General features: G+C 57.4%; 1 protein-coding gene across 8 annotated transcripts in view; it reads left to right on the top strand.

Moving 5' to 3' along the window:
• UBR4 (ubiquitin protein ligase E3 component n-recognin 4) overlaps positions 1-7,282 on the top strand; it is a 136,859-nt gene extending 129,577 nt beyond the window's left edge. For all 8 annotated transcript variants that reach the window (XM_032302693.1, XM_032302695.1, XM_032302699.1 and 5 more), the window contains 4 exons: positions 357-581; positions 3,703-3,793; positions 4,422-4,584; positions 6,894-7,282. In XM_032302693.1, the coding sequence (XP_032158584.1) occupies positions 357-581; positions 3,703-3,793; positions 4,422-4,584; positions 6,894-6,958 (544 nt within the window). In that variant the 3' untranslated portion in view covers positions 6,959-7,282. The remainder of the gene's footprint in view (positions 1-356; positions 582-3,702; positions 3,794-4,421; positions 4,585-6,893) is intronic.
• The last annotated feature ends 3,147 nt before the right edge of the window (positions 7,283-10,429 follow it).

Consider the following 10,429-nt stretch of genomic DNA (forward strand, 5'->3'; position numbering starts at 1 on the left):
ATTGTGGTAAAAAGGTGCCAACTGTCACCTTCCAGAGTTGTTAAGACTCCTCCTTTGATGGGGGAGTGTTTGTGAATGTGCCCTCCATGTGCAAGGGGGCCCAAGAGCCAGTAAGTTGTTTGAAATTGTTCCAGAGCTGAATGGGGGGTGGGCGCTGTTGAGGGAAAGGAACGTGTCACCGGGAAGGGCTTGGAAAGGAAGCAGCAGCCCTCGGAGCGGGGATGGGAGAGATAGTCAAAATGGGTGGCTATGTTCCATGATCATCAAAAGAAGAAGAAAAATTGACCAACTTTCCTTTCTTCTTGCTGCTGATGCCTTGCTTCTACCCTGGCTTCATTGTGTCCCATTTGTTCCAGAACCCGAGCAACTTCGCGAGAAGAGAAGAATCTCCAGGGCTTTCTGGAGCAGCCCAGGGAGAAGTGGGTAGAGAGTGCCTTTGAAGTGGATGGGCCCCACTATTTCACAGTCCTGGCCCTCCACATCCTTCCCCCCGAGAAGTGGAGAGCCACACGTGTGGAAATCCTGCGGAGGCTGTTGGTGACCTCTCACGTCCGGGCAGTGGCTCCAGGGGGAGCCACCAGGTCAGTCTCTGCTTCGGGGGTACCGTCTTCCGGGTTTCCTAATGTCTGGTTTGTGTACTCCCTTTGTTCTCCGTGAGGGCCTGCTCCCTCGACTCAGTGCCTTTTGTCCCTTCTCATCTCCGTCTGTCATGCCGAGAGGCTAGGCCCAGTGGCTGGCAGGTGCCTGGCCACCTCTGGGTCTCGTGTTCAGCCACTAGAAAGGCGGAGCCAGGCTCCAGTCTGGATGATTGCAGAGAAGCAGCCAGCCTGGCACAGGGCGAGGCGACTGATGAGGAGGATTAGGGCCAGCAGGGAGCTGGGGCAGGTAACTGGGTTTTCCCAGTCCTGCTGGGCTGGCCTTTAATTGGGAAGGCTTCCACATGGCTGCACTGGGGATTTTCTCTTTGGATCACGAAATGCTCATTATCTCTCCTTGGTCACATTTCCTATCCTGTCTGCCCCATGTTCCACGAGCCTTTCTTGTCCTGTTCATGTGGACGTGTCCCAAAGAAGGAATGACATTTCAGGAAGGAAGTGTCTTTGTTTTCATGACCTGGTGCTGTGATTTGGGTCAGATGGGCGGCATCTTAAGAGAAATGAGTATAAACAACAAGAAGCCCTTAGAGATGACCGCAGATTTCCACACATTGCGTGGACTCCGTGGGCACTCCTCTAGGTGCGTGGTGGCCCTGCACAGTCTCTGCCTGTCCTGGAGTCCAGAGTAGTCTGTAGGTTTGTCAGCTTCTGCCACTTCCCTGGAGTGGAAGATCTGGGCTTGTCTGTCTGCTTTTGCTAGAATCTGAGGAAACATTTCCACATCTGTAGGCCAACCAGGGAGCGGAGGAGAAGCTTTCCAGCCCCTAACAATGACAGACCAAGGGGCACAGACCGGCGGGGGCGAGAGTCGTGTGCCTGAATTGGCACATCCGGTACTTCGACCCCCACCAGCTCTGATTGAGGCCACTTTGCTGGCCACAGGTGCCTCCCACCCTCAGAGAGACCAGGTCGGGGTTCTGTTGTTGAGTCTGGCCGGTACCTGCTGCTCTGTGGAGAGGAGGAGGCAGCGAGTCTTGTCAGCCACCTCACCCCTCCCCCATTCCAGACGTAGCACCTTCCGGTGTTTCCCAGAGTCCAAAGCATTCATGCTGAACTAGCTGCTAGAAGTCAAAAGTTCCATCTGGAAGAGAACAGGTTGTTGATAAGCCAGCCTCAGCCCGTCTCCGTGGCTCGGAAAGTGGCTCTTTGTGGGCCACTGGCTGTCAGTGGCAGGTGTGGAATCTGAACCCACAGGAGCTCTTCTGCTTTCAGTGAAGAGACCAGAATTCATCACTGTCCCAGGCAGTTCAGGAGAGGCACGTGTGGCCACAGCTTATGCAGAAACGCCAGTGTGGGCTCTGCTCCCAAGCTGCTGTTTTCTCTGTGGCGGTTTAGTCACCTTTGCTAATTAGCCTAAAATAATTAAGTTGGGCAGGTCACTCATGATTCCTGCTTAGCACAGCACGGCAGCCACCAAACCTGGCGTGGGGCGGAGGCCCGAGCGGACTCCCCTGAGACAGAGCCGGGGAGGTGCCGGGCGTGAGCCCCTATTGGGACACCCTCTGAGGAGAGACTGTGCTGGAGGGACACTCAGAGGGTGACATCAGAGGGTGTCCCTGGCAGGAGGCTTTGTTGTAAGTCCATGATGGGGTGGGAGGCAGCAGCTGATAGAAAAATCTAGGGATTTGCACAAGAGAAGCTGGCCCCTTGCACGTGTTTTACACAGAAGAAGGGTTCCTCTGCCAGCAGCTTGCCAGTAGTGAGGCCTGGGACGTCTTAGGCTTCCGTTAGAGCCTTATCTGGTGGCCTGTATGCAGCGTGCAGAGCTGCAGAGGGGCGGATGTCCCCCTGGTCCCCTGGCCTGTCTAGCAGCCAACTTCACTCGAGGCTGCAGGGTCCCCATTCAGGGCCGCTGGAGAGAGAGGGTGCTTTGGAGGACAGTGGAGTGCAGGGAGGGAACAGGAAGAATATTGAGCAAACAGAATTGTCTCACTTTGTTATTGTTTTACTTTACTTTTGTTAGTTAATGAATTTATGTTTGTTGCGTGTGGGCTTGGGTGGCCCATGCCCCGCTCAGCAGTCTCTGCTTGAGGCCCATACGGGATCGTCTCGGCTTCGGTGATAATCTCTTTGCCTGTCTCACTTCGCTGATTCTTACATACACTTAATACTTCATTTTAGTCCCTTTAGTTATGAGCTTTGTTCCAGTGTGTTCTGAGATACAGGATTCCCACGACAAGGGCTCATCTAGCTTTTACTTCGGATGTGAGGCAGTTTGCAAACAAAACCAAACCCTTGGTAGTAACCGAGCCCTTGCACTGATCTTTCACTGCCGGTGCAGAGGGGGTCAGGGCTGTCTGTCACAGTGGCTTTACCACTGTGATTCAGGGTCATTGCTCCTCACACCAGCATTGTCTGCCGAGAGGGCAGGGGGCGGTGTCACAGGCCGCCCCCAGCGTTCTGAGGGCCTACTGGCCTTTCGTCCTACACTGAATCACTGGGTTGAGTGGAGATGGTCCTGGCAGAGGGTGTGGTGGCAGCTCTGGGATTAACCAGGATTTAGGAGCATGTAGGAGTATGTCCTACATACTACTCTTGCCCCCCCACCCCTGCCAGCTCGCTGTCTTTCTAACACAGTCTGTGGTTGCCAAATCCCTATTCTTGGCAGGCTTGGGTCTGCTGTGTGCAAAAACTCTCCCGGGGGAATGTCAGGAGTGAGGGAAAACCCTGTCTCCCACTTCGTTTATGAGGGCCATCAAGTCCAACGGCTTGTGTGGGGGCTGAAGACCGGGACATGTGGGACCCCTTGGCATATCTTCAAGGCGGTGGTCTTGGGTTGCCACGTGCACCTTATGTCCCCCCGGTTCTGATTCACCCTGATCTGGAAGAGAGTCTGTACAACGGGTGTGTCGGGTATGTCATGCATCGTTGTCCCGGCTTCAGAGGTTCTTGCCCACAGCTGCTTTTTTCTGACAAGCTAGGCGGTGGGAATGGAGTGGCGCATAGATTAATGCCACCCTGGCCTTGCTGCCATCATGCTCTGCTCTGTCCTCGTGCGTGTCGGGCCAGGGTCTTCATGGGCACGCCATCGGATTTTCTTTTCCAGGCTGACAGACAAGGCCGTGAAGGACTACTCTGCGTACCGCTCTTCCCTTCTCTTTTGGGCCCTCGTCGATCTCATTTACAACATGTTTAAGGTAGGGAAGCCGCTGGAAACTCGTCTGGTTTCTGCGAGGGTGGGAAAGGTCTGTGCTGCTGGCGCCGCGTGTGCTCTGCGGCCTGGTGGCGGCTCCTCCACAGCCTCTTACCGGCGGCAAACCACCGACCGGGGAAGGATCCGCACGCTCGCTGAGAGCCTGCTGTCTGATGCACGAGTGCAGCCGAGGCCGCGTTGCCCTCCGCCTCGCCCTCGTTCATTCTTGTCCGCTCTGTCTGGGTAACCTGCATTGCCTGGTGCGAGTGTGACTCACTCCGGCCCAGCTCACAGGACGGACACTGCCCTCTGCCTCAAGGGAACCCTGGGGTCGGGGGGCTGCCGCTCAGTTGAGGCCTGGTTAGTGTCCCTTTCCTGGGGAAATGCAGATGGGTCCTGTGCCAGGAAGAGCGGTCGCTTGTAGCTTGGAGGTCACATGACGTGGTGCATCATTAAGGGGCTACAAGAGGAATGACACGAGACTGTGTTGTTCTTAGAAGCAAAACACGTCCTCCAGGGAAACTTTGATGTGGGGGGAAGGAGGAGGGCTGCTTTTTGGCACTGAGAGCACCTGACTGACTCGAGGCATTAAGTAATCCAGCCCCGGGCCTGTCTCCTGTTGGTTCTTGTAGAAGGTGCCTACCAGTAACACGGAGGGAGGCTGGTCCTGCTCTCTAGCGGAATACATCCGCCACAATGACATGCCCATCCACGAAGCTGCTGACAAAGCCCTGAAGACCTTCCAGGAGGAGTTCATGCCAGTGGAGACCTTCTCGGAGTTCCTCGATGCGGCTGGTCAGTGTCAAGGATTTATCCATCAAAGATCTTTTCCAGCAGAATCCACATGTATCTTAGTGGGGCTGATCTTAGCTTTCATCTTCTCAGCAGCAGACACACAAGATCTGGGAGGGAGACGTAAACACCAGGCCCTGGTAGTAAGCACAGCGGCTGGGGCATGTGGGGACTTCCTGCCTCCCAGGCCCTGGGCTGCTCACGTGTTTGAGGCGGTACCACGGTTACCCCCACTTTACAGATGGGGTAACTGAGGCTTTGGGGATTAGTTCTTTCCTGTGGGACATACCTAAAAAATTGGTAGCGCCTCTTTTAAATTCCTGGCTTTTTATGACAGTTCAGAGAATTCACATTGAGCTGACCTGCCTTCTTCCTGCCTCTTGGGGACTGAAACTTGTCACAGCTACCCGGGGCAAAGAGGGGTGTTCAACTCGAATTCTAAAAATAAGTGGTAAATATCAAAACAGAGCAAAGAGCCTCTTGCTTGGAAAAACACTGCAGCACTTTGAACTGTTGTCTTTCGAGACACCCTTAGATAGTCCCTCATCCCACAGCTGGTGAGAAGGAAGTTCTAGTTCTTTCCTGGCTGCAGATGCTGCCTACAAACTTGTCATCCTCCTTGCAAACATGGCATCTCATCAGCAAGCCCCAGTGACGGCTGCAGAGGTGGTTGGGGAAATGCAAGCAGGTTGTAAAGGTCCCGTCAGGCTGCGGGCGCTGGTGCAGCAGAATCCGGTCACTGCCGGCCTTGCCGGGGGACAGCTGCCAGAGCCAAGGCCAAGGGGACAGGACCTGCCTCGCTCCTGCTTTTTGTGAAGTGTGAAGAAGCTAGAAAAAAAATCTCCTCAGATCTCGCTGTGAAGAGAAAGCCTCCACTAGCATTTTCCTATCTGTTGTCCACCGGGAGCCATACCCTCAGAGGTCCGGAGCGATGTTCCTTGGGAATGCCACTTCCTCCCAGCTCAGTGCCACCTGATGGAGTGCCCCATGTGCTCTGGAGCTTCCAGTGTGGCCATGCTCTGAGGTGGCCTCCGTGGAAGCTGAGCATAGCCACGTGCCTTTGTTGGCCTGGGGCCGACCCCGGGATCTGGCGGTCACATGTTGGCACTGCTCAGCTCAGTGTCTTAACTGTTAGCTTTAACGTTTCGCCCCAGGAGCGGTCCCTGCCTAAGAGCAGGTGGCCCGGGTTACGTGTGTCCTCAGTGCTGCGCTCTGCCCGTCACCAAGGCCCTGGGGCTGTCTGAACCCAGGCTGTGAGTGGGAACTGAAGAGTCTGAGTAAAAGGGGAGGAGGTAGCAGGGGAGGAAGGTGTTCATCTCATTCCGGGGCTTCCCAGCCGCCCTGCAGCTCATGGCAGCGCCCGTGGCCTGAAGCCGGGGAGAGCGGGAGCCCGACGGGCGGGGAGCCTCTGTTGGCTTCACTCAGGTCCGGGTTTTACAGCACAATTTTGTTGCTTTGTTTAAACTGGTAGAAAATTTCAGAACATCAGACACACCCTACTCGATGAAAGGCAAAAACAGCTTCCAAAGCCAACAAGGGGTGATGGGTGCCAGGCTTCACTCCGCTAGTGGTGCTGCAGAGAGAACTTCGGTGTGAGTGGCACCGGGCCTCGGGCTTGACCACTCAGGACTGAAACGGGAGCACCCTGCTTGGTGAGGGGGGGCCACAGGGGCCACTGAGCACCTTCTGTGCACTAGCACGTTACGTCCGCGGCCTCATTTAATCCTCCAGTGACCGAGCCAGGACTTGTTACTGCCCCCATTTGCCGGTTGCGGAGACGGAGGTTCTGAGCTCTGGCGGCTCACTAGAGGTTGGGACGAAGCCCTGCTGAGCCTGGCGGGGGGCGGCCTACTACCCTGCTCTCCTCCTCCTCCCCGCCCTTGGAGGGCACCGGTGTTAGCTTGTCCTTGGCCCTGACCCCTCCGAGAGTGGGCTGAATGCTGTGGACTCGCTCCCCTCAGACAACCCTTCTGCTTCGCACTCGGTGGCAGCGGACTGGAGGTGTCGCCCCACCCCCTGCCCCTGTGCGGTGGTCCACGGACCCGGGTTAGGAGCTCTGCCCCGGGCAGCCCTAGGGTCGGCCTCTGCTGTGTTAACACCTTTAAACACGCAGTGGCGCCCAGTCCTGGAACACAGCTAACTCTTCTGACAGGACGAGAGTGCTTTCTTGGTGACTGTCTCCCCAGGGAGCGGCCGTGTCGGAGCTTGTCGGGGCACACCATGTTCTCTGCACGGATGGGGCAGCCGTGACTCAGTGGGGCCGGGGGCTGTGTGTGCCGGTGCCTAACCACCTCTGCCCTCCCGTTTTCCAGGCCTGTTATCAGAAGTCACCGATCCCGAGAGCTTCCTGAAGGACCTGTTGAACTCAGTCCCCTGAGCACCCCACGGAAGCTGCCGCGGGCAGAGACCGAAGCTAGCTTGCCTTCCGTCCGCCGTGTTCTTCCCTCCTGTGCATTGACTCCCGCCGCGGGACGCTGCGGCATCATTCCTCCCTCCCCCTCTCATGTCTTCTTGGAGTGGCTTGGGGCTTTTAGGCTTCCTGTTTTATCTTGTGTGTGTGTTGCACTAGCTATGAAGTTGTCTGTAACCCGAGCCACGGAAGGACCCATACGTACCTAGGAGCCACGAGCTGGCCTGGCCGACTCAGCACCTGAGTGTGCACATCTTGAGAAATAAACGGCTGACTGACTACACATTGAGAGAGAAGGTGTCGCCTGCTGCTTAAACCCGCCCTCAGTGCCCCTGGCCGGACGCTGTCCTTGGCCCCGCGGCGCTTTCTGGCGTGAGCGCAGGAAGACTGACGTAGCCGAGTCGTCGTTCTTGTCAGCACCAGACGGAGCCCGTTTGCTCTCGGCCGGCGAGCCGGGGCAATGTGTTTGAGGAGTGTGAGCTTTCCTAAAACAGACCCCTCGGCCTCTCTTAGTTTTTTGGCCTTAAGAGCTGGAACCCAAAGACTCGCGAAGCCGGTGCCTGCAGTCCTCGGCCGGAGGCAGGCGCGGTGGAGTGAGGGCGCTTGACGTTCCTGCTCGCTGTGCGTCGGAGAGCCTTTGGCGACTTGGCTTCAGGGCTGCTGTGTTAGGAGAGGGCCCGGGGTCGTCGCTGCCCTTTCCCGAGCCACTCTCTGCTGCGCTCCAGTCTCTGCGGGGCGTGTGTGTGTGCGCGCATGTGCACGCGTGCACTTCTGGTCTTCCCAGTGGCCCTGAAGGAAAGGGCTTGGGGACGGGCATCGTTGGCGGGTCTGTTCCCCCGAAGCTGTGTCCCGCACCACGGTGGCAACTGCCTCTGGGGGCCTTGAAAGCCACTTTCCCGCGCTCCTGGGCAGCGGCCCTGTGGCTAGTGAGGTAGCAAGATGCATAAGGCCGCCTCTCCAGATTCTAGGGCAGGGCTGTGCCAGATGTGGCCTCGTGGGGAAGAGGAGCTTGCTCACGGCCATCTTTTTTTTTCCACGAGCCACTCTGCCAGCCTTCTCTGAAGACCACTGCCACTGTCCTGATGCCCAGCTTATGTGGCTCGTTCCTCAGGCCAGACCTTCTGGGACAGGAGGTCCCTCTGGGCCCCTTTAGAAGATGTGCACATCCAGGAGGACTTGGTGTCCCTCCCTCAGAGCTGCTGACTAGATGGCCACAGGCAGGCGGGAGTGTCCTGCTTGGGGCTTTGCCAGAGACACAAAGGCGATCGGTGGCAAAAGCCCAGCTGGCGGCCCAGATAGGCGGGAGCGTGTGTGCCCGCGTGCACAAGAGCACGTCGGTGTTGGTGCTAGGCGAGGAGCTTTCTGGGGCACTGATGGGTGCTGGGGAGCGGCTCTCCCTCCTTTGCTCAGATGCCAGCTCGGCTGCCTCGCATGTCTCCACAGCCTGTCCTGTAAGATGGGACTGTCGGCAGGGGCAGCGGAGGGCAGCTGTGGGGCCGGGGGCTCAGCTGCCTGCCGTGTAGTAAGGAAATGGCTGCTCCTATTAATGAATCAATTTTCAGTCTACCTGAGTTTGCCTTTTTTTTTTTTTTTTTTTTTTTTTTAGCAAAGCTCTGTGTCTCAGCTGAGATCCAAGTAGATCTAGTAGAGGAGGATGAAGGTCCTTGGTCTTAGGGACACAGGCTGCTACCACTGACCATAGCAAGCTCACAGCCGCTCTCGCCCTCGCCTCCCACAGGCTGCTGGTCTCCCAAGGGCCTGTTCCAGGTACATGCTCATGTGCTGGATCACTGTTCGGTGACCTTCCAGCAGGGGAGAGATTGCAAAGCCAGCAGGGAGAGTGGGGGAAGGGGCCAGGGTCGACAGTCGGGATGACCCTTGCTTATCAGGTGCTGGGCCTGCTGTTTCGGCACCACTGGAGGTGGAGCCACCTTCACAGTGACCCCTTAGGGCGTCGTGAGTGTGGACAGGGCACCTGCAGACGCTTATCCACAGTCTGGTTCCTTTGGCCTGCAGGCCGGAGTTGCCAAAGCTCATTGCAAGGTGTTGGTTTATTTTTCTCTGCCCTTCATTTTTTTATTTCTTGCAGAGGCCTCGGGGAACTCTGGCTCCAGCCCAAATGCCCCAGCCTCTTGCTTGCACTGCTGCAGCTTTCCTGTGACTGCCGCCGTCCCAGATGGGCAGCTGGTGTGGTGGCCGCACAGGCCCTGTGCTGGTCCCAGGGTGGCGCCTTAGGCAGAGCTTGGGCGGGAGAGGGAACTGGTCCAGGGACAAACTCGGCCTTCTGAGCCCTTGCCTCCTGACCTCAGCGTCAAGGGATCCCCGGCAGAAAGCCACTTTGTGCCTTCCTGCCCTGAGCCATCTTCTGGGCTCATTGCTTCTTGGGCCCCTGCAGTGTGTCAGCCCCTCAAGTCTGTAGATGGCATGTTAGCGCTTTCCTCCTGGGGTCGCTAAAGCCTCTGGCATCCTCAGTTTGCGTCATGTCTCTCCTGGCGGCTGGCTTTCTGAGTTCAGTTCGCTGTGAGGGGCTACCTGGGAGGCTGGGTGGCCCCGTCTTCACAAGGCCCCCTCCCCTGTCCCCAGTTACGTTTGCTGAGAACCAGGGGGCTGGGCCAAGTCCTTTGCACGTGGTTCCCACGGGGACCCTGCAGGTTATGGTCTTAACCCACCTTGCTTGAGGTGACAGCCACCAGAGGGAGTGTCTTGCCTGCTGGGGGTCAGGAGCTGTGGGTGGGACTCCAGAGAGGTCTCCCCTCCCCTACTTGACTTCTGTTCGCAGGTCTTTGCATCCAGTTGGCACCAGGCACGTGCTGAGGGTGTGACAGTGTATCATCTCTGTCCCCATAGAGCCCAAAGTTCCAGCAAGGGGCACTAGGTAGGAACAGGTAAAGGTGGGCAGGCAGGTGGTAGTACGGGGCTACAGCCACCACACAGGATGAACATGGGGCGATCGGGTCAGCGCGTCCCCTCTAGCGCACCCACGCCATGTCCTCTTGCCCACTTGGAAGGGGCCAACCCCAGCAGGTCACCAGGTCTGTGTTCGGCTCCCAGCTGTCCCTGCTGCTGTGGCCAGGAGGGCACTTTCAGAGCCCAGCCCGATAGGGAGATTCACTCTATTTTCTGGTTTCAAAGTACAGACTGTCCTGTCATCCTCTAGCCACCTGTCACCATGGCTGCACCCTTGTCTCAGGAGACCCCTCATGGCTGTCTCTGCTTCCTCTCCGCCCCATGCAGCGGGCTGAGTTCAGGCCGATGCTACCTTACTTGGACTCCCAGTTCGTGCATTCCCCTCTACGGTGGAGCCTCGGCTCTGCCCCCAGCCCGTGGCCGCCTGTTCAATCCCACCCCCTCGCCACCGCTCCAAGGGGAGTCCCTGCTGTGCGTTTGCTGTCCCTCACCGTCCCAGCAGCACCAAGGGGACGGCAGATGGGGGACGAG

The sequence above is a fragment of the Mustela erminea genome, chromosome 10 (genome assembly GCF_009829155.1).
Source record: "Mustela erminea isolate mMusErm1 chromosome 10, mMusErm1.Pri, whole genome shotgun sequence".
In the NCBI taxonomy this organism is placed as follows: Eukaryota; Metazoa; Chordata; class Mammalia; order Carnivora; family Mustelidae; genus Mustela; species Mustela erminea.